At 47.1% G+C, this 23,216-nt stretch overlaps 1 protein-coding gene across 1 annotated transcript in view; it reads left to right on the forward strand.

Annotated features, from left to right (window-relative positions):
• Positions 1-23,216, forward strand: part of LOC135909510 (decapping and exoribonuclease protein-like) — a 104,892-nt gene that overhangs the window by 16,028 nt on the left and 65,648 nt on the right. Inside the window, exon 2 of the mRNA XM_065441484.2 lies at positions 13,668-13,897. Within this exon, the coding sequence (XP_065297556.1) occupies positions 13,668-13,897 (230 nt within the window). The remainder of the gene's footprint in view (positions 1-13,667; positions 13,898-23,216) is intronic.

Genomic DNA, 23,216 nt, shown 5'->3' on the forward strand with positions numbered 1-23,216 from the left:
AACGTTGTTTGCAAAATACTTCGGAGCCTACCGCGTTCTGAAGGAAACGTACTCCGTCAGTTACCTCGTAGTCCCTCACGCCATCGACGGAACTAGGCCATCGCGGCCGCAAACTTGTGCACGTCTACCGCATTAAGCCATACTACGATCCAATACCCTCGTCGACCCGACCCTCTTCACTTGAAACCACCAGGATGACGCCTTTTTCTGCAGAGGGCGCTTGCAACGAAGTGTAGCCTGCGCCTCAGCGGAATCGCCACCTGCGTGAGCTCGTTGTTTGTTCTTCGCCGAACGCTTGTGACTGCTCCCTGTGCGCCTGCGTCCGCTGCTAATAGATCTCTTAGCACATGCATTTATTTTTGTCTCACGCAGAAAGATGCATAGGACCTCAAAAACATACCTCTGGCTGTAACCTAGTGCGGCAGCCCCAAAGGAAAGAATTACAGGAAGAGTCCAGTTCAAGCCAAGCTTTTGGAAAGGTTTTTCTTAAAATATTTTTCGTTGATTAATGAAACTACGGCATGTAAACAATTACGCAGACCCCACGCACTGCGGGAATCGACGTAAGCGAAGCATTCCGTGGTGGACGCTTTGATTGGCGATAATCAGCGGTGATGTTGAAGCCTAGAGCTTAATATCTTCAACGTTTAGTCTAGCAGGAGAGTAGTCAGTGGATGTTAAACGTTACCTTGCGGGCGCCACTGGTGTTTGTCTGCGTAGTACACAGAACACACAGGGAGAGGTGTTTGCCTGAGGCGTTGTTTTGCACCATAATTCATAACCCCTGAGAGGGTTGAGCTTAGACATTGCCTCACATGGCTCATTGCATTGTGGCAGAAGTACAAAACCTGAATGGGATTATGGGGCCGGTACGTGCCAAAAGCACAATCGGATTATGAGGCACGCCCTAGTGGTGGACTACGGATTGTTAGGCTGCTGAGCACGAGGTCGCGGGATCGAATCACGGCCACGGCGGCCGCATTTCGATGAGGGCGAAATGCGAAAACACCCATGTACTTAGATTTAGGTGCACGTTAAAGAACCCCAGGTGGTCGAAATTTCCGGAGTCCTCCACTACGGCGTGCCTCATAATCAGAAAGTAGTTTTGGCACGTGAAACCCCATATTATAATTTAATTTTGGACTACGGACTAATTTTGCCACCTTTAACGTGTCCAAAAGTCTGAATTCCTGGGTGTTTGCTATTTCATCCCTGTCGAAACGCGGCTGCCGAGGTTGGGATCAAATCCACGAACTCTAGCAATGCCACAGCCACAAAATTAGCGCGGTGGGCACAGAAGTGTTGATTTGACGGTCGACCGCTGCCGTAGTGTTGCCTGGACCTTTCTGGGCGCTTTGATTAATGTGGTTCTGCTTCTTCATGCCTTGTGTAATTTGTCCGCTTGACATTATTGCATTATGTTTACTTTCAGAAATAACAGCAACGTACCAGACCGTACCTTGAACTTAAGCTTGTCCAGTTTCCCCGCAACCACTGTCGTATAGTAATAGGGTTGGCTTGCCTTCTAGCAACACCCCTCCCCTCCCTTGTATCGGAACTGCCTCTTCTCCTCCCTCCTCCCTACAGTTTTATCTACGTCCGCTATGGAATGGCACATTAGTAGAAAGGGAAGCGCTGCAGTGTCTCCAATGCTTTTGGGGGGAGTCACGGATAATTACAGCTGTCAAGAGGCCAATGTGGCGATGGCCAGGGAGCTCCAGAGGACATTGTCCATATTCGATGCGTTGGCGTGAAAACGAGTATCTAGCGTTGCCTTTCGTCTCTGACTTGCTCCTGTCATGTATGCACACGCTGTGATGCCCCCGACGCGGTGTGCTTGACAGCAGCAGCTGCAGCGGGAAAGTCGAAGGACGAGGCAAAAAAAGCTTCGCTTTAAAATGAAGTTTTACAGAGATTCACTCTCATTGAATAAGGGGCACAAAGGTCATTTTGCCAGACCATACTTGTGGAAGTAAAAGTTCCTTTGGTGGACTCGGCACCGTAGTCTCATAATCGTTACTTAAATTGTTCTAGTGGGGCACCATTTATTGTCCAAGGAAAATTGGGATGCGAGAAATCACATGTTGACAACGATGATAGCGTGAAGTTATGTGCAGTGGTATATTTTCTCAACCGCGCTGCAGTTGGGAAAGCTGACGTAGATAAAGATAGGCATTATAGGACCATCGTGGGACGCTACTACGAGTGCATCTGCATATTCGTTTAAGGTTAAACCTTTGTAGCCTGGCGCCCACACTAAACGTTCGCGACGTAAGTGCCTTGGGAGAGTAGAATGTTCCATATGAATCTGACAATTTCGATGTGGTTACTGAACAGACAGAAAGGCGTTAGGTACACAGAGGATGGTAATTTCAGTAAAGCTAACGGAGTTAGCAATAATTCCGCCTGAAAGATGCGCGTGGAGTCTTGTAGCCGAATGGAAAAAAAAGACTGATTTTCATATGGTGATATAATACCCACGCCCTACTTTTTCTTCAGAGACGGAAGCATCAGTTACTATAGCGGTCTTTCTATGGCGGTGTGCAAGGTGGTCTTCCAAAATACTGTTCAAGTATGGATAGGGAAAATGTTTAGCATTGCTGGGAAAATATCGTAAAATTCAATTTTAGCTACTGGAACTGGAATTTAGTAAGACCACCTCGAACAAGTGAACAATTAATGAATCCAGTAGTTTTTGTATGAAAATCACTTAAGGGCAACGTGAGCGATGCCATTGATATTAAAAAATGGCATATTCACTGATTTATTGCGGTCTCTTGTGTGGGGGTGCATATATATATAGAAAAGTTTGTAACGTTAAGATATGAAATCCCTTGAGAAGTCGATGAGGATAGTTATAGGGGCGTGTTGGTACGGCATCTTATTTTGTTGTAGCACAAGCTGAAGTTGTAGCGCAAAAGAAGATATGCCGTACCAACAAGCCCCTATAGCTATCCTCGTCGACTTCATTTCCCAAGTTGCTGTGTGTTCATGAGACACATCTGAAACCTACAAACACAAATTTCCTCCGATATTACACAATCTATCGTAAAGACCGCAGCGAGGCGAACGCCTCGGCTGGCGGTGTAGCAATAGTTGTTGACAAGTCAGTAGCTTGTCATTGTGTCGCCCTTCAGACGCCCCTTGAGGCAGTGTCAGTTCGGGCAATTCTTTTTAATAAACTAATCACTGTATGTTGCATATACATACCCCCAAATTATGATCTCCGGAAAAGCAATTTTTATAGCCTGATTGATCAGCTCCCGGACCCCTACCTCATCGTAGGCGATTTTAACGCCCACAATACCATGTGGGGAGACCCGCGATGTGACGCGCGAGGTCTTTTTATTGAAAATTTCCTTCTGAATTCCGGTGCATGCCTCTTCAACAAGAAGGAACCAACGTATTTTAGCAGTTATCATAGTTCATATTCCTCAATAGACCTGTCAATTGGCTCTGCCTCAATTTTCCCTGATTTACAATGGCATGTAACCGAAAATCCCTATGGACGTGACCACTTCCCTATAACGTGAAATTTAATACATCAACATGAATGCCCTCCACACGCCCCCCGGTGGAAACTAGCCTCCGCCGAATGGAATCATTTTAACGCATCCACATACTTATCACGGGATTTTATCAGTAATTTTAACGTAGATGAAGCAGTAGTATATTTTACTTGTTTTATACTCGACGCAGCTCAAAAGTTCATTCCACAAACACAGGGTCTCTCTTGTAAAAGACGGGTCCCCTGGTGGAACGAACAGTGCAGACTCGCACGAAAGAAACAAAACAAAGCGTGGGGCTTGCTGCGTCGCTCCCCTGCTGCCGAAAACCTCATTGAATTTAAACTGGCCAAATCGCAAGGAAGACGCACCCGGAGACAGGCAAGGAGGGCTAGCTGGGAGAGGTTTCTCTCGAGCATCACATCCTACATGCAAGAGTCCAAAGTTTGGAATGGTGTACGAAAGCTAAAGGGGCAGCACATCCACCCATTGCCCTTAGTTGACTCCCAAGGAACTACCTTGGAAGATCAGGCCAACGCTTTGGGCGAACACTTCGAGTATGTATCAAGTTCCACATACTACACAAGATCATTCCTGAAGTATAAACAAATAGCTGAACTTAAAACACTTCATCGTAAATGCCGTCCGGATGAACCCTATAACCGTCCTTTTAATATTGCCGAGCTTAAAGCTGCATTGAGCACATGTAGAAGCTCTGCACCGGGAGCTGACAGAATCATCTATGACATGATTAAGAACTTGCACGAAGACACACAAATGACACTTCTGGCACTTTTCAACTCTATCTGGGCTGCCGGATACCTCCCATCCTCATGGAAGGAAGCTATTGTTATTCCCGTCTTGAAGCTAGGTAAAGACCCTTCCTTTGTGGCAAGTTATCGCCCGATAGCTTTAACAAGTTATCGCCCGATAGCTCTGACAAGTTGTCTTTGTAAGCTATTCGAAAAAATGAATAATCGTCGACTAATACATTTCCTTGAACTGAACAATATGCTTGATCCCTATCAGTGTGGCTTTAGAGAAGGGCGGTCCACAACTGATCATCTTGGACGCATTGAAGCAAATATACGCGATGCATTTGTACATAAACAGTTCTTCTTATCGATATTCCTCGATATGGAGAAGGCGTACGACACGACGTGGCGATACGGGATCTTGCGAGACTTGTCGGGGATGGGCATCCATGGAAATATGCTAAACATAATAGAAAGCTATCTGTCCAAACGTACCTTCCACGTGAAAATCAGCAATGTACTGTCGCGACCTTTCATACAAGAAAATGGTGTACCTCAAGGAGGTGTGCTTAGCTGCACACTCTTTATCGTGGAAATGAACAGCCTTCATGCTTCATTACCGCCAGCCATTTCTTATTCTGTTTACGTAGATGATATACAAATAGGCTTCAAGTCCTGCAACCTTGCAGTGTGTGAGAGGCAAGTACAACAGGGCTTGAACAAAGTATCTAAATGGGCAGACGAAAACGGATTTAAAGTGAACCCGAACAAACGTTCTTGTGTGCTTTTCACAAAAAAAGAGAGGCCTCGTTGCAGATCCCAATACCGAAATGTATGGCCAGCAAATCCCTGTGAACAAAGAGCACAAGTTCTTAGGTATCATACTTGACTCTAAGCTAACATTTATTCCACACATAAAGTATCTCAAGGTGAATTGCTTAAAAACAATGAATTTACTGAAAATTTTATCCCATACAACATGGGACAGCGACAGAAAATGTTTGATGAATCTTCACAAAAGCCTCATTCGATCACGATTGGACTACGGTGCCGTGATTTATCATTCTGCGGCCCCGAGCGCGCTAAAGAGGCTAGATTCGGTTCACCATTTAGGAATTCGACTGGCCACTGGCGCTTTCGGAACAAGTCCCATTGAAAGTTTGTATGTAGAATCAAATGAGTGGTCACTCCATCTCCAGAGAACATACATCAACCAAAGATATTTCCTGAAAGTCCACTCTAATCCTCAACATCTGTGTTTTAATACCCTTAACGATATGACATATGATACACTCTTCTGTAATCGTCCCTCTGTAAGACAGCCCTTCTCACTTCGTGTGAGGGAGCTTAATGTTGAAATGGATGTTCCAATCCTCAAACATCGCCTAATGCCTCCAGTTAAGCTGCTACCTCCTTGGAGTGGCAGATGATACAATGCGATATATTTTTCATGCAAGTTACAAAACACGCTCCAGAGATTGAAATACAAATGCATTTCCGGGAACTGCAATACAAACACCCCTGCACGGAGTTCTACACAGACGCATCGAAGTCACGCGAGGGGTTGTCCTATGCAGCCCTCGGCCCATCCTTCTCGGAATCCGATGTACTGCATCCGGAAACAAGCATCTTTACGGCTGAGGCCTACGCACTTTTGTCGGCTGTAAAGCATATAAGGAAAACAAAACTGAAAAAAATCTGTTATATATACGGACTCCCTAAGCGCTGTGAAGGTTTGATGTCATTTTGTAAGCACAAAAATCCAGTATTCAATGAACTATATTCCGTCGTATGTAAATCATATATATGTAACCAGCATGTCATCATATGCTGGGTGCCGGGTCATAGGGGCATCGAAGGTAACGCTCTGGCGGACCAGATGGCCACATCAATTGCATCGTATTTTGTCCATCCTACTGCTGCAGTCCCTGTCACAGATCTGAGGCCCTTCTTGCGCAGGAAACTGCGAAACTACTGGCAACGCTTGTGGCACAGGGAAACAAATCATAAGCTGCACGTAATAAAGCCACAATTAGGGTTCTGGCCTTCTGCAATAAAATCACAGCGGACGGATGTCCTATTCTGTTGTCTTAGAATAGGACACACATTTGGCACCCATAACTTTTTACTCACTGGAAATGACCCTCCAACCTGTGGCAGATGCGGGAAGAGGCTGACCGTGCTCCACGTTCTCCTGGAGCGTCGGAAAGCCGAATCTGAGAGAAGGAGACATTTTTCCTTAGCATACCGTCAACACATTCCTCTTCATCTTGTAATGTTTCTCGGTCCAGAAGCGCTTTTTAATACAAACACTGTCCTAGGTTTCCTCACAGATGTTGTCCTACACGTTATTAGTCCCATACATTCGTAGCGCTTCCTCTCTTGAGAGGATGCCGCTGTGATAGTCATACTCTATGGCACATGCCTCCAGGCCCTTGTGTTTCAAGGGCTCTGGCGAGGCAGTAGTGCTCCAGGTAATTTTACCATCTCACATATGTTTTATAATGCATCATTCTCTAGCGATGGGTTTTATTTCCCATAGAATATGTCATTATCATTGACATAATCTTATAACAGATAGATTTTATGCACTCTAGAGCGACTATTTTTAAGGCCTCTTTACAGCCACGTCACATCAACCTCGTTGAACTCATAACTACATTGCGAATTCATCAACACTGGCTTGGCGCTCTTTGGCCATACCTGGCCCTTGCGCCAATAAAAAACCAAACATTCATTCATTCATTCATTTCTCGTTCAACGGGCTCTTTCGTTCACGTACTCCGGGATCCTTGCGGTATTAGCGCTGTGTATGTCAGATGTGCCTTTCTGTTGTCCTTGTTCAGCTTGCGCTACAACAATATAAGACATTTGAGAAGAGCAGGCAGATGTGCTTCTTTATACAAATTATGATTAGCGACAAATTTAGGAAGCCCAAGGCATAAACGTAATGCCTCTCGCTCTATTAGAACCAGAGGCCGAAGTTTGTGAAAACAACCAAGATGATTGCAGTGCTACTTCCGGAAAACCGGCGCATGCATAGGTCGGACGATGGGAGCGGTCTATTGACGCAAGGGGCTAATGTCGAGGACATCCGTGGGAACAGCGTAGACTTCAGGCTCTCAAACTGCAATGTAGTGGCCTCGTATGCGCCGGTGATCGCACAAGATTAGAGGCGGAGTCGGGGGTAACGGTGCGACGGCGTGGGGGGTCTTTTGTGAATGGTGTGACCATTATGATTGGCCGACGCGGTCATCAGATTCCCTGGTATAGTCACTTAGGGAAGACGCCTTTTTTAAAAGCGGACACTCTTGATGCTACGAGTGTGTCCTGGCACGTCCGCACGTGTGCTCACATGAATGTCCTCAGACATCTCGTGAGCTCATACATTTAACGCGCTCCTGCTTGAAGTGGGGTCTCATATTTGGAGCCAGTGTAAATATTTAGAATGAACCTTTTTCTTTCGCTCCTACTCCCAGGCGTACGTAGTCACGGGTGTGAATGGAGAACTGCTTGCTTAAGTGCTACCCCTAGCCGCAGCAAATGGATAAAAGCAATGAGGTAGCGGCTGCACCCAAAGCCAATTGGTACTCTTGACTGCATAGTGCAGGGTGAGTGCCTGGCTTTGCGCTTGAACTTCGTCGGGTCTTCTAGACTAGGCTTACTAAAAAAACCAATAGAGCGCACACAAAAACATATTGTTATACTGTGGTTCTTGTACATCTCAGCCGAAAACAGCTTTCAACGTAGATATCAACCAACTGTTAAAGCCACATCTCATACTTGTGTGGGAGTAAGTGGAACCTGGAGATCTACCAGAATTATAATCACTTGACGACTAAGGATTACGTTATCTTGTAAGTGATTCGATACGGTGGAGCGCAAATTAGGGACTTGGCGCTACTTCTGTGTAAAGGCTTTTGGCTTTTGCTACATTAGCCAGGCTTCAAATTCGCATGAGAAAAATAGAATTAAACCACTGGTAGCTTTTAATTGCGTTTCAATTTGTTTCGCAGCAAGTATTGTGGAATGGCTGATCCAAACCTTAAAGTAGCGACCATAGACCTAATGAGTTGGACGAAGGCTAGCTGTTGTGTGAAGATCTCGACCTAGAGGAAGAGGATGGCAGCTGACAAACCGAAATTCGAATATTCATGTTAGAAAACAACAGATATCAGGAATACATCGAACTCTTTGGCAACCTAATCCTAAATGAACAGGAACCAATTAGGCATCACCAGCAATGGACTAAGCAACAAGGGGAGATGGAGGCTCTCAATCAGGATATTGAAAGATTGGAATATGACTTTCACGACAACCAGCATAAATGCCATACACCCGTGGAAGCAGAGCACTGAAGGTGCGAAGAAGTAGCACGCAGGGTTCTACCGATCTTATTATTATTAGCAAGAGAGGCTAATTCCTGCGACCATAAATGTACAGGTGCCGACAAAAGTGGTATACACCACGCAGCGGGTGCCGGAGCAACGGCAAACTGCATCGCAGCGCCATCCACAGGCAGCATCTGGGACCGATACAGCCAATGGGTGCCCTTTATTATCTGCAGGCGTGTCGCTTGACTCGTGTCAATGTTTCGTGCTTCAGCTCGCCAAAATGCCGAGCGACGCCGCTGCTCCAGCTCCCGCTGCGTGGTGTATACCACTTTTGTCGTCGCCTGTACGTTCAGGGCTGAAGCCAGATTCGTAGGTTGTGGCCTAGTTGCTGAGTAGTCCGTTGATGGGCACGGGATTGAGCGCGACGACTGTGCCAATGGAATGCTACAGAAGCAGGTAGACAGACCAGCTGTGGATGATTTCGCGCAGTTATGAAGGGAGTACGTTGTGAAGATAGCTGTTGCAGAAGCCGGAAGTGACCCCATATCATTAGCTAAGAGCACCAGCGCAGTGTTCTGTCAGCCGGAATAGTGCTCTAAAGCACAATGTAGGCAACTTAGTGCAGTTGAGGACAGCTCCCAGGTTAGCGAGCTTCGTTGCACTAAAGAAAATAGCTGCATAGTCCCGAAGTGTTCGAAGATCTCTGCTAGTCGAGGTGGCAATAACAAGGGCGATTTACCTGCAAATCACACTGAGCAGTTGAGCGAGCAATCGGGACCGACAATATGAGTGTGGCTCAGCCAGAGACACGCAAGCGAAAGGCTCGGAAATGAGCACCAGAAAGCGTGCTAGAGGAAGAGGCGTCGCAGAGTAGGGAAGGCTGTAGAGAAGGCAACATGGCATAATAAAGGGAACGGCGCTAAACCCTTCGGGGTGCGCAGTGAAAGCGTTAGAAAGGTGCCTTTGTCGTTTGGAATGTTTGAAGTTAGAGCACGTCCGAGTTGCCAGACGAGGCAGGAACAAAGAGGACCTTTGGCGGGAAAGCGAAGAAAAGCCAGGCGCAATCAGGTTCCCCTTCGTTGGGTTTTTTCGAGGTGTACTAGGCATGACACAGAAGAACGAGGTGGTAAGGCGATGCGAATTGGTGACACGAGGAACTGCCGCCGACTACAGGTGGGTCATCAAAGAAGCTCTCCCCAAGGTGACAACTACCACTGGATTCTGTAGATGCAGCAACAACTGCGAAGACCAGGCTTCGCGGGTCGCATCAAGCTGACCGTCGTGTAGATGCCACTAACTTATGCAAAGGGCCAACGTCGAGAACATCCATGGGAACTGCGTGGACTTCAGGTTGCGCGGGTGCTCACGGAATTTCGGAGGTGGAGTCCGGTGAAATGGTGCAACATCATGGGAGGGACGTCATGTGAGGGATTGTACGAACGGTTCGGCGATTATGATTGGCCGAGATAGCACTCAGATTCCCTAGTCTAGTCTAAGGCGGACACTATTAGTGCAGTGAGTATGTCCTGACGTGTGCTGGCATGAATGTCTTCAGACCTAGTGAGCTCGGACATTTAAAAGTGCTCCTACATGAAATGAGCTCCTATATCTGGAGCTAGTGTAAAGGTGTAGAAGAAACCTTTTTGATTCACTCCTACTCACTGACGTATGGACGTGGAGGATTCCTGACCTAAATGCTACCCCGAGCTGAAACAGTCTCTAATACAGGCTGCCTGATTTTTTAAGGCAAAGCATTGTGTGCCTGATTCAACGCACCTTGCGGTAGGCTGGTGCCTAGTTTCGTATGCGAGTGTTACGTGTATGTGTATGTGTGTATGTTACGACGGGTAATGGCTTAGGCCTTATGTTCTCCGAGAAGATGAGTGCTTTTGTAGAATCATTCGCCAATAAATTATCAGCACTACATGCGCAATCGCATTACCTCCCACTGCTCAATGGCGATAAAGGCATAGCAGCGCCGGCATATAGGAGACTGAATGATTACAACATGATTAGTTAACAGAAAATGCGTGACCAGACAGGACACAAGGTAACAAGGGGTATGACGGATGGATGTTTACAACGAATGCTATCAATCCAAGTTCGGCAGAGCCCATTTCACGATGACTGTCGACGATAATGCGGTAAGCATTTAATCAATATATTGACAAAACATATTCCCACCGTCAAAGCGATTTATGCATGAGGCGCGTACTGCGGAGAGACTCCTCTACCGCGCTTTTCTAAGAACAATCCGCGCCATCTAGCATCGCTGCTCCTAAGCCTGTGTGTGGGCTCCGAAACGCATGGCGCTTCTGAGCGCACGAGTGCTTAGAAACACGCCGTGCGGCGACTAGGCTTCTCTCTCGTGCTTCCGTCTGGACACGCTGCGCCATCTAAGGGCGCTGCCGAGAAGCACGCGCCTGGTCTTTGAAACGAGAAGCGTTGCGCCTTGTCTGCGAACGCTCAAAATTGTTCCCTCGCTTGCTGCACGCCCAGAGGCACAGGCGCTGTGACACAAGTTGCTGAGATATTCATTAAAAGCGGCTAATAACTAGCGCATATATGGCACAGCTCACCAGAGCGTTGGCACGAAACAGGCTCATATTGGCATGAGTATTTATTTATCCCTTTGTCGAGGAATGTTGTTCACCAGCTAATAACTTCATGTGACCGCTCAGCACAAGACGCGCCTACATCATTTAGATTAGAACTTGCTCGAACATCATCGTTGAGTCTATTTTTAGTACTGTTGTCTCGAAACTTTGTGTATTCTGATCGAATGCGCGATGCGAATGCGCGACGGGAATTCTGAAAGGCACGCGGACACCTGCGATTCCTCTGGTAAATTCACAGCGTCATAAGAGCCAACAGGCGTAACCCGCACATCCGATTTTCGACGATTGCGGACCTTGCTCGCCGCTATCGCTGTGCTTGAGGGTTACTTCTATTGCTGTTCGCAAGTTCCCCCAATGGAGGGTTAAATTTCTAAATTACCCTTTTAACAGCGCGTCGTTGTTCACCGTCCCTACTGCTTGACAATATAAAGGTGGCACATACCTGCTGCATTGGCGGCATAGCCTGCCAAAGCGTCTGGATGCTCTCCATGAGGAGTTCTTGTTGCCTAGGTTCTATTCCTCTCAGCATCGGATAAATTTAGGATATCTTTCTTCATTTTAGAGGAACCTCATTCCCAATGGCGTCATATCCAAGTCGGCATCAAGGAAATTCGTTGAAGACCAGCACAGATGAATGGCACATACTCTGTGACCCATGTTGGTCTCCGAGTTTCATTGAACAACGGAACTTACATAGTCCTGCATTTAGTCACCCAAGTCGGCGTGATAGATTCGTTGAAACGCGGCACATGCGTATGTACACATTCCCGCATAAGACTTCGGACCCAAGTTCGTCCGACGGTTGTCTTCGAACGCTGTTCCTTCAGCCCGATGCACTAATCAGCAGCCCGATGCAGCAGCCCGATGCGCTAATCATTCGACCGTGGGCAACGCAGTCTATCACGTAGGCTGCAAAACAGACAGAAAAGAAAAAAAAACTGGCATGTGTATGTGCCCTCTCCTTATCACTTTCCCTGCTATCAACACTATCAGCATGATTAACATTCAATAACAAACTGAGTTCAGTGTGATGTCGAAGGCTGTATGACGACGAGGGCATGAAAACACGCTCACAGGGGCAGGGCGCATGGTTTCGCTATGAAGTCATTCGTTAAACGTCTGCAATATTATGTCGCTCATCGGAACGTGCCAATCGGCAAGAAACGCACTACGTTTCTCGCCGAGAATTAGGCGATGGCAAACTAATCATGAAGTCACGGTCGTGTCAATTTTTTTTTCATCTCATGGAAGCAAATCAATGCGGAAAACGAACGACAAAGATGCCGAATGTGGTGGCAAGGCCACTTTGAAGGTCTTAATACAACTATGCGTTAAATGCTTACGTTGAAGAAGTGCCTCGTGGTCTTCTGGAATGACATTCACAACCTAGAACTCTCCAAAATGTGTCTACGTGCATAAAAAGCACAATTATGTGTTAATACTTGAAAGTCGGTGACATGCTTTCACGCATAGTTTGATGTTAGGCATTCATTTTCTTCAGGACTAACATTTTCTGTCTAGTATTTAAACGAAGATATAGATGAACTATACAAGCAACATAATTTGGCTTATTATGGCCATTTAATGCTACTTCATTGTGACGATTAAAATACGGTAGGCAACAAAGCCGCGCCAGCAATCTGAGCCGTTTTTCTTGCAATTATTCTTTCTCCACCTTTTTTAAATTTTTATTGCCATCGGCATTGCTTCGATAAGAACCTTGGCCGCATAATCACCGTGATTGTCTATTCGGTGGCCTATACGATAAATAACTCCACAAAGAAGTTTTCTTTTGAATATAGATCCTACAAGCATTGAAACTAATTACTCGTGAACGATTAAAAATGTTTTGGCCAAATGATAACTCGCAACAGAGCTTTGCAGCCCGTAATAAAGCGCGAATTGTTCGTACCGCTTCTAACAGTAATTTAATTGCCTTATTTTTTGTTGTGCGATTGTCTAACAGGAATAATGCAAAGAGAAGAAAGTGGTACAAAAGAACACATGAGTCAACGCATTATTCTTTTTCATCGTTTTGTCAATAAGCCGTCTAAATTGTTTTAATGCTTAAGTTGCCTCACGCTCGTTTTTTTGTTTGCTTTGTAGTTTTCGCTGTCTTTTCTTCGGTGCACTTTACCTCTGATGTGGCCTATCCCCCAAGGGGGCACAAGTATGGAACAAAAGCAACACAAACATCACTGTGAAGGATCTTACCTGCTGTTGTACTTCGCTGGAAGCGTAGTTTTCTAGTTCACTGTCATGAACTTCATAAGTACATCTTGCTACAATGCATGTGCGCTATTTCGGCTTACACATTGCTAGGCAGGCAGACAACGGTCGCTGTGTAGATAGTGCTACTTCCCCGCCAATATTTTTTTATATCCTTGCTCCTACAGCTTTCCTGTCATTATGCATTTCCCCTTTGATGAGTACATGTCATTTCTTTGTGCACAGCCCGCGCACGGATTTTGTCTGCGGCCGGTACACTTTGGCAACACTTCTGTGCACACCGTTCGAGGAACGTGAAGCCTGGAGAATAGAGGCATGTCGGCATAGAGGCATCGTGTACATCCGTGGCATTCCTATGAATGAAGGAGTTGAGCCGTCCCTCAGTGAGAGTCGCGACCGGTATCGGCATCGCATGCGCTACTGCGGCAAGAAGTTCCAGCTCATCATGACCACGGGTGAGTGGGGCCGAGCATCCACTAGAACATTTAGGAAACTTAAGGTCGAATTTGTTATTACATGATGCATTCTTGTGCAATGAGACAGGAACCAGAAATATAATGTACTGATGTTTAGAAGTATAGTGAAAACAGTCAAGTGACAATGCACAGTAGAATTTCTGGCAAAATAAGTACTCAGGCTGTCTGAGTAATTGGTTACGCATCCCAGATGAAAGCAAGAGTAACAGTGAATAGATTTTCATTCAAAGAATCAGATTGTTCCAATTCCTTCGTATTAGTTGTATTTTAAATATAGCCAAATAAATGCATTCTTAGGCCAATCTAAGTTATCTTTACGTCAGTAGAAGTAAATATATAAAGTCCGGACCGATAGATATTGTGTGCGTATGATGCAAACTAACCATAGCAGGGAACAGTGATAAAAAAACGTGAACAATGTTAGAATGTCCGCGGAATAGATTTATGAAAGAGACAGACGTGATTACAAACATCAAAATACGCAAATATGTTAAATATTATTACGATATGCCCAAGCGATGCTGAAGAAACGAGCCGCCGCGAGAATGACGACGAAGTTGGTTGGTGCGCTTGGCGCGAGCGAGTGTCAGCCTGCCTGCCTGGCTCCAGTGTAAGTAGCCGGTAAATAGTCTCTTCTATCTGTGTATTTCCACACCCAACATTCTGGTGGAGGTCAGCGATCCCCGTCCTCACCACGGAACTCAGAAGTGGTCGGCACACCGAGCTTATCACCATGCCTCCCGGTAACCCGCCCACCTCTGCAACGGCTTCGGCATGTCCCACTGCTCCAATCGTCACGATCGCCCCACATCGCGACCCAGGTGTGTTCTCTGGCCTGGAGCGCCAGGATGTTGACGACTGGATCAAACTCTATGAACACGCCAGTGCTAATAATAGGTGGGACCCAACGATTATGCTCGCCAATGTCATCTTTTATCTCGGCGGCACCCCACGCGTGTGGCACCAAACGAATGACGACGAGATAACCAGTTGGGACAATTTCAAAGAGAAGCTACGGGAACTGTTCGGCGACCCCATTGGGTGCAAAGCTGCCGCGCGAAAGGCTCTTGCGTCTCGTGTACAGTCATCGATGGAGCCATACGTTTCCTACATCCGCGACCCTGATGGCCCTAGAGAATTGCGTACAGATGCCAGCGGTCATGGCGTAGGTGCCGTCTTAGCCCAGCGTCAGCGTGGCCAAGATCGCGTAATTGCTTATGCGAGCCGCCTCATCACACCATCGGAGCGCAACTATTCCATTACGGAAGGAGAATGCTTTGCTGTAGTCTGGGCGGTTGCGAAGTTCCGTCCTTACCTGTACGGTCGCCCTTTTTCCGTAGTCACTGACCATCATGCTCTCTGCTGGCTCTCTTCGCTAAAAGATCCTACAAGTCGGCTTGGTCGATAGGCTTTGAGGCTACAAGAAGTTTTTTTGTTCCTCACCTTTTTCCAAGCTGTGCTTTCTGATGTGGAAGCTTAGAGGCGCTCCAAGTAAGCTTAAACGTCTTGCATACATAACATTCATCAGATCAAAATTAGAGTACGCGTCGGTCTTAAGGGACCCGTCCATAAAGAAGGACATTTACCAGCTTGAGATGGTGCAAAGGAAAGCGATTAGGTTTATTTATAACAAATACAGAAGGCTTGATTCACCTACGACACTAATGAAAACAAATAACATCCAACTGCTTCAAGAACGTAGGAAAATGTCCCGTTTGTTGTTCCTGCATAACCTTTTAGCACATAAACTAAACATTTCGCATACCACAGAACTTAACCAGTTATCGTCTAGACGAACACACCACACAGAAAGTCGTTTACTGGAACCAATTTTTGCAAGAACTGAAACATTCAAACACAGTTTTTTCCCGAGGACCGTTTCCGACTGGAACTGTCTTCCAGGGGCCATCTTCCAGTCCCCTAATTTTGTTAAAGCTCTAGAAGAGCAATTGTTTGAGTGAATGAGTGCTGTATATGTGCGTATGCGTATATATATGTATGAATATGTACATGTGTATATATATTTTTCTGCTTGTCTATTAGAGGCAATCTGTTAAGCTGCCTTTCTTTCTTTTTCTTTTTCTTTTTTATGTCACAGTGTATTTACATGCCTTGTATAGCCCCTCCTGCATGGGCCATAACTGTTGGCCTGCGGTATTCTGAAATAAATAAATAAATATTCCGTGGTGTACAAGAGTGGCCGCCTGCACCAAGACGCTGACAGCTTGTCGCGTTACCCTCTTGACGACTCTGACTCCTCTAATATTGCCAGTGCTTCTTGCGTATTCTCTGTATCACAGCTGCTTCATTTCGCCGACGAGCAACGCCGTGACGCCTACATCAGAGCACTCATCGACCGTTTTGAGCACCCTCCGGCCGATGCTACTCTACGTCTCTTCGTCCTCCGCGACGGTACTCTGTACCGTCGTAACCTTCATCCGGACGGCTCCGAGTTCCTACTTGTAATACTTAAACACCTCCGCTCCACCGTTATAGCAGAGCTTGACGACGCACCAATGGCTGGACATCTCGGCGTATCTCGAACCTTTGACCGTGTACGTCGCCGTTTTTTCTGGCCTGCTCTTGCCCGTTCTGTACGACGTTACGTCGCCGCTTGTGAAGTTTGCCAACGACGCAAGAAGCCTTCCCAGCTCCCCGCTGGTTACCTGCAGCCACTCGACATTCCTGCTGAGCCCTTTCATCGCGTCGGCTTAGACCTTCTCGGCCCATTTCCGGAATCTACACCAGGAAACAAGTGGGTTGCAGTCGGGGTGGACTACGCGACCCGCTACGCCGTAACCCGTGCTCTTCCGACCAGTTGCGCAACTGATGTTGCGGACTTCCTCCTACATGATATTATTTTGATGCATGGTGCTCCGCGTCGATTGCTAACAGACCGTGGCCGTACGTTTTTGGCCAAAGTCATCGACGACATCATGCGTGCATGCTCAATACGGCACAAATTTACCACCTCCTACCATCCCCAAACGAACGGCCTCACTGAGCGCTTGAACCGCACCCTTACACACATGCTATCCAAATACGTTTCCGACGACCACCGTGACTGGGACCTCGCTCTACCTTACATTACCTTTGCATATAACTCTTCCCGTCTCGAAACTGCTGGCTTTTCCCCGTTTTACCTCTTGTATGGCCGCGAACCAACGCTACCACTGGACACTGTGCTTCCATCCGCCCCAGCTTCAACTAGTGCTTATGCCCGTGATGCAATCGCCCATGCTGACCACGCTCGCCAACTTGCGCGCAGTCGTCTACAAGTGTCCCAAGACAAGTAGAAGCGACGCTACGACCTCCGTCACCGTGATGTCCATTTTGTGCCCGGCAGCCTCTTGTACCTTTGGTCACCTTCGCGTAAAGTTGGCCTATGCGAAAAACTCCTTTCTTGTTACACAGGCCCATATCGCGTGCTCCGCAAAGTGACCGATGTCACTTATGAAATCGTTTTGGCCACGCCCACTACGTCCTCCGCTGTGACAACCAGTGACATCGTCCACGTTGCCCGACTCAAGCCCTACAACTCTCCACGCACCTTGGATATTTAACAGCACCGTGACGGTGCTTTTTGCCGCCGCGGGGTAGTATTACGATATGCTCAAACGATGCTCAAGAAACGAGCCGCCGCGAGAACGACGACGAAGTTGGTCGGTGCGCTTGGTGCGAGCGAGTGTCAGCCTGGCTGCCTGGCTCCAGTGTAAATAGCCTGTAAATAGTCTTTTCTGTCTGTGTCTTTCCACACGCAACAATATGTACGTTTATTCCGCGCAAGGTATATATGTACGATGGATACTTTTGATAGTAAATAGGCTTCCTTGATGAAGAGAAGGATGCCAGATATATTTTAGAGTTGCGTTGACAGCTCTGTGAGTCCTAGCATATAAGTTGTACGTGGCTTCAAGGCTTCATCTTGAGCTGTTCTTAAGCGCCATCCAAACAGTTTCAATGGTGCGTAAACAGACCAGCACACGGTCGTCTGCGTCAGCAAATGTTTGGTGGCTTGCGATACCCCAGATACGAGCACATGGGAGTTGGACCCTCGCTCGTGTAGCTGTGCGTGGCTTAGCCGTGTCGGGGGGAATGCGGATCCTGGGGGTTGAGTCGATGCCGGCTGTTAGCACCTGCAAGGTTCCTCGGCAGAGGCCATACACCTATTTGGCCATACACCTATTTGGTCTCTGCTTTACCTAGGTGGAACGGATGGAAAAACCCACATGGGGGAAATCAGCAGTCGCCTTTTCCTGTCCCCCTCTGCGACGTTTTTGTTTCTCCCATATTCACTTCTCTTCTTGTCACTTTCGAATGTCCAGGTAACAAGATTTATTATTGCTTATTATATCCAGTCATGGGTATACTGGGTGCCCCAGTTGACTTGGACGAAGATTTAAAAAATACCCAAGAGCTCTAGGGAAATTGTACCGACTGCATAGTAGCGGCAGTCGTGTGCCCTTACAGCCAGTACTATTTTCATCGCGAGATATTAATTAATCGCAGTTTATTAGTGAACGTTTTTATTATTGCTTGAATTGCAAACATAACACTTATAAATTTGTAGGCCACCTCAAATAGCCTTCGAAGCAAGCATTTATTTTCTGCTGAAGTGTGCCTGGTTGTTATTTTCCAAAATAAAGGCCCGCGAAATACGGGAACTATGAAATAGATGCGCGCCGCTCCCCAAGCGCCTCCGAGCAACCTTTGAAAGATATACGGCTGCATTCGTTCATCGCTGCATCGTACAAGACCTCGTAGTGCTGCAGTATGGCTCGAGAGGTTTCGCGACATAACTAGCGTGGTGCGATAAGCGTCTGGTTCTGCGGACGCAAGATGCTGACGCATGCCCCTCACTGGAAACTCGCCTCAGTTGACTGGCAAGCTTTTAAGGAATCTACTTACCTATCAAATGATTTCAGAAATAATTTGACTATGTATTGTGCTGTATCATCGCCTAGCGCTTTTATCAATGACGCCGCTGAAAAGTTCATTCCTGAAACAAGTAGCCCTTCGTTCAAAAGACGGATGCCCTGGGGGAATGACGAATGCACACAGGCCCGAAGGAGACAAAATAAAGCTTGGGGCAAACTGCGTGAATGTCCTACGGCCGAAGATTTAATAGAATTTAAACATACGAATTCCCAGGGAAGATGAACGAGACGACAGGCAAACGAGGAAAGCTGGCAAAAGTTCCTTTCAGGTACAAATCCATATACTCAAGAGGCTAAAGTATGGGACGGGCTGGGAAGGCTGAATGGACAAGAAATTCATCCGTTGCCTGTAGTGATTCATTAAAGGAACAGCTTGGAAGACCAAGCTGACGCTCTTCGCGAACACTTAGAGCCCGTTTCCAGTTCCAATCATATACCGAGGCATTCCTAAAGCACAAACAAATAGTAGAACGCGATGCCATCGACTGGAAATGAAGACAGAGCGAATCCTGTAACCTGATTTTGACATTATTGAGTTGACAGCCTCCTTGACTGCAAGTCAAGACTGTGCACCTGAACCTGACACAAACATGTACGACATGGTTAAACATCTCCACAGCAATACTCAGATAACGCTATTCGCACTTTTCAATGCAATATTGGCTGCAGGGTACCTTCCTATTACATGGAAAAAATCTCTTGTCGATCTGATTCTGAAACGAGGCAACGACCGCACATTATTAACAAGTGGCCGTGCAGTCAACCTCACAAGTTCCATTTGCTAAGTTTTTCAAAACATGATGTACCGTCGCCTATTACACTTCCTTGAGTCAAACTTCTTGATCCATATCAGTGCGGTTTTAGAGAAGCACGGTCTACAACCGACCATCACGAGCGCATTGAAGCAAACATTCGCCACGCCTACGTACATAAACAATACTTCTTATCTGTGTTCTCGATATGGTAAGGGCGCACGATACGACTCGGCGTTACGGAATCCTGCACGACCTTTCCGCGTTGGACATTTAACATTATGTTAAACATTATAAAAAGCTACCCACACATCGTACATTCAGGGTGAAAATAAGTAATGCCCTGTCGCGTCCATTTATACAGGAAAGTGGTGTACCTCAGGGAGGCGTACTCAGCTACACACTTTTTGTCGTTAAGATCAGCACACTACGTGCCTCAATACCTTCAGCTATTTTTTATTCCGTCAACGTGGACAACATAGAAATAGGCTTAAAGTCTTGTAATCTCGCAGTGTGCGAGAGACAGGTAAAGCAGTGGTTAAACACGCTGTCCAATTGGTCAGACGAAAATGGACTTACAATAAGCCCCCGTAATATTTAAGGTATTCTTTCTACAAAAGAAGCGGCCTGCTTCCACATCCTTTTGTAGAACTGTTTAGACAAAAATACCTCTCAACAAAGAGCACAACTTTCTAGTTATTATGCATGACTTCAGGCTTACTTTCACCGCACACATAAAACATCCTAAAGCAAAAAGTTCACAAATAATGAACTTATACCACACAACATGGCGTAGTGACAGGAAGTGTTTATTGTATCTTTACAAGAGCCTAATTCAATCACGATTGGACTATGGTGCCATGGTATGTCCCTCTGCCGACCCGAGCGTGCTAAAGATGCTACATGACGTCCACCAACTAGGTATGCGTCTGGCCACTCGCCCATTTAGATCAAGCCCTGTCGAAAGTCTATACGTAGAATTAAATGAGTAGTCACTCTATTTGCATAGAACATACACCAGCTTCACCTATTTTATCAGAGTGCATTCTAAACAAAAACCTTCTTGTTCTACAACCGATAACGACTTGATGCGTGCAACGCTTTTTCGTAATCGACCCTCTATGACACTACTGTATGGCGGGACGCGAGCGCGGCTGGAAATCAGCAGAAAGAAGCGAGTGATGCGTGCCTGAAGAACAAGCAACTGACTTTAAAAAATTATGGGGTTTTACGTGCCAAAACCACTTTCTGATTACGAGGCACGCCGTAATGGGGGACTCCGGAAATTTTGACCACCTGGGGTTCTTTAACGTGCACCTAAATCTAAGTACACGGGTGTTTTCGCATTTCGCACCGATCGAAATGCGGCCGCCGTGGCCGGGATACGATCCCGCGACCTCGTGATCAGCAGTCCAACACCATAGCCACTGAGCAACTACCGCGGGTAAGCAACTGACTTTATTTTTGTGTTCGTTAAGCCTTTACGGCACGGTTGCACACCCTCGCACCACTTCCCTTTCCCGCACACTCCGCGATAATATTTTATCGAGTCAAAAGGGGAGAGGGTGTCCGGCTGCTGCTATGCGACCCCGAGGCCGCCACATCACTCCGTCTCCTAGTGGGTTAGCGAACCTTCATAGGACGATTTAATTTGTTCACAAGTCCATACGAATGGGCGCTCTGGAGACTCGTCCAACGCGTGTCCTTGTGATTTGGCGTGGTTGGACGAGTAGAGCCTTGGAGGGTGGTGTCAGGGATGACGGCGCTTGTGAAACGGTGTCTGCTTGTTCAATGTGCGCTGGCTTCAGCCGATCAAGTGATACCACTTCATGACGACCGCACACCTCGATAGTGAACTGCTTCTCACCTCGACGCAGCACTCTGAATGGCCCGTTATAGGGTGGTTGGAGTGGCCGATGAACTGCGTCGTGGCGCACAAACACGTGCGTGCCCGAAGCGAGTTCTGATGGTACGTACACCGCGCGTGGCGCTGCCCGTCGCGGTGACGTCGTGCAAAGGTTTTCCCATTATGTCCCGTAGCCTAATTGCGTAGGCTGCGGTGGCTGTACAACCGTCTTGAGGGCGGCCCATGAAGAATTCTCTTGGAAGGCGAAATGTTGTTCCGTAGACCAGTACGGCCGCGCTGCAGCCAATGTCTATCTTGACAGCTGTTCGCATTCTCAAGAGGATGAGTGGTAGTGGCTCCATCCAGCTGCACTCTTCTGTTGCGGCGAGCGCAGACTTGAGCTGGCGGCGGAAACGCTTCACCATGCCGTTGCTAATCGGGTGGTAGGCGTCTGTTGTGACGCGACAAGCACCAATCAAACGCGTAATGCTAGCGAAAAGTGATGGTTGGAACTGCCTTCCACGGTCCGTTGTTATTATAGATGGTGCACCGAAACGAGCAACCCAGTGGTACAAGTGGCGCGGGCAACCGTGTCAGCTGTGACATCCGCTAGAGGTATGGCCTCCGCCCAGCGCGTGAATCTGCCAATGCACGTCAGTAAATAGGCATTCTCTTGTCAAAGCGGTAAAGGTCCGACAATGTCGAGGTGTACGTGGTCGAAACGCGCGTCTGGAGGCGCGAACGTTGCCAATGGGGTCACAGTACGTCGATGAATTTTGGCAGACTGACACGGTATGCATCCTCTTGCCCAGCAACGCACGCCTCGGTTGATACCTGACCAGATGAACCTTGCTGTGAGTAACTTTTGCGTAGCTTTGATTCCAGAATGCAATAGCTTGTGAACAGAAAAGAAAATGCGGCGACGTAGATCGGCAGGGACGAAGGGGCGTGGGTCGCCCGTGGAGGTGTCGCAGCAAATATGGTCACCTGATCCCGGAATCTGCATCCACTGTAGCTTGAGGGGCGTCTTTGTTGTTGGAAGCTTTTTAGCTCTTCGTCTTCTCTTTGGGTTGCCGCCAGCGTGTCGAAGTTAACTCCTTCTGGAGCGTTGACGACGTTTATAGCGCTCCGCGACAGGGCGTTGGCAACGGCGTTGCTGCTCCCTTTTACGTGGCAGATGTCTGTCATGAACTCGGAGATGTATGACTGTTGCCGAAGTTGACGGGCCGTGTGCGTGCCACCGTCGGAACGCATAGAGCGGAGAGCATAGGTCAGCGGCTTATGGTCGGTCTGTCGAAACCTCAGCACCTCAGTGGTCTCAGCGGTCTGTCGATTCTGTCGAAACCTCAGCAGTCATGGAGGCATTACGGAATCAGGGTGTAGACGAGCCGTATGTAAAAATACTGAAAGATATATATAGCGACTCCACAGCCACCGTAGTCCTCCATAAAGAAAGCAACAAAGTCCCAATAAAGAAAGGCGTCAGGCAGGGAGATACGATCTCACCAATGCTATTCACAGCGCCTTTACAGGAGGTATACAGAGACCTGGATTGAGAAGAATTGGGGATAAAGGTTAATGGAGAATACCTTAGTAGCTTGCGATACGCTGATGATATTGCCTTGCTTAGTAACTCAGGGGACCAATTGCAATGCTTGCTCACTGACCTGGAGAGGCAAAGCAGAAGAGTGGGTCTAAAAATTAATCTGCAAAAAACTAAAGTAATATTTAACAGTCTCGGAAGAGAGCAGCGATTTACAATA

This window comes from Dermacentor albipictus, chromosome 5 (genome assembly GCF_038994185.2).
Source record: "Dermacentor albipictus isolate Rhodes 1998 colony chromosome 5, USDA_Dalb.pri_finalv2, whole genome shotgun sequence".
Taxonomy (NCBI): Eukaryota; Metazoa; Arthropoda; class Arachnida; order Ixodida; family Ixodidae; genus Dermacentor; species Dermacentor albipictus.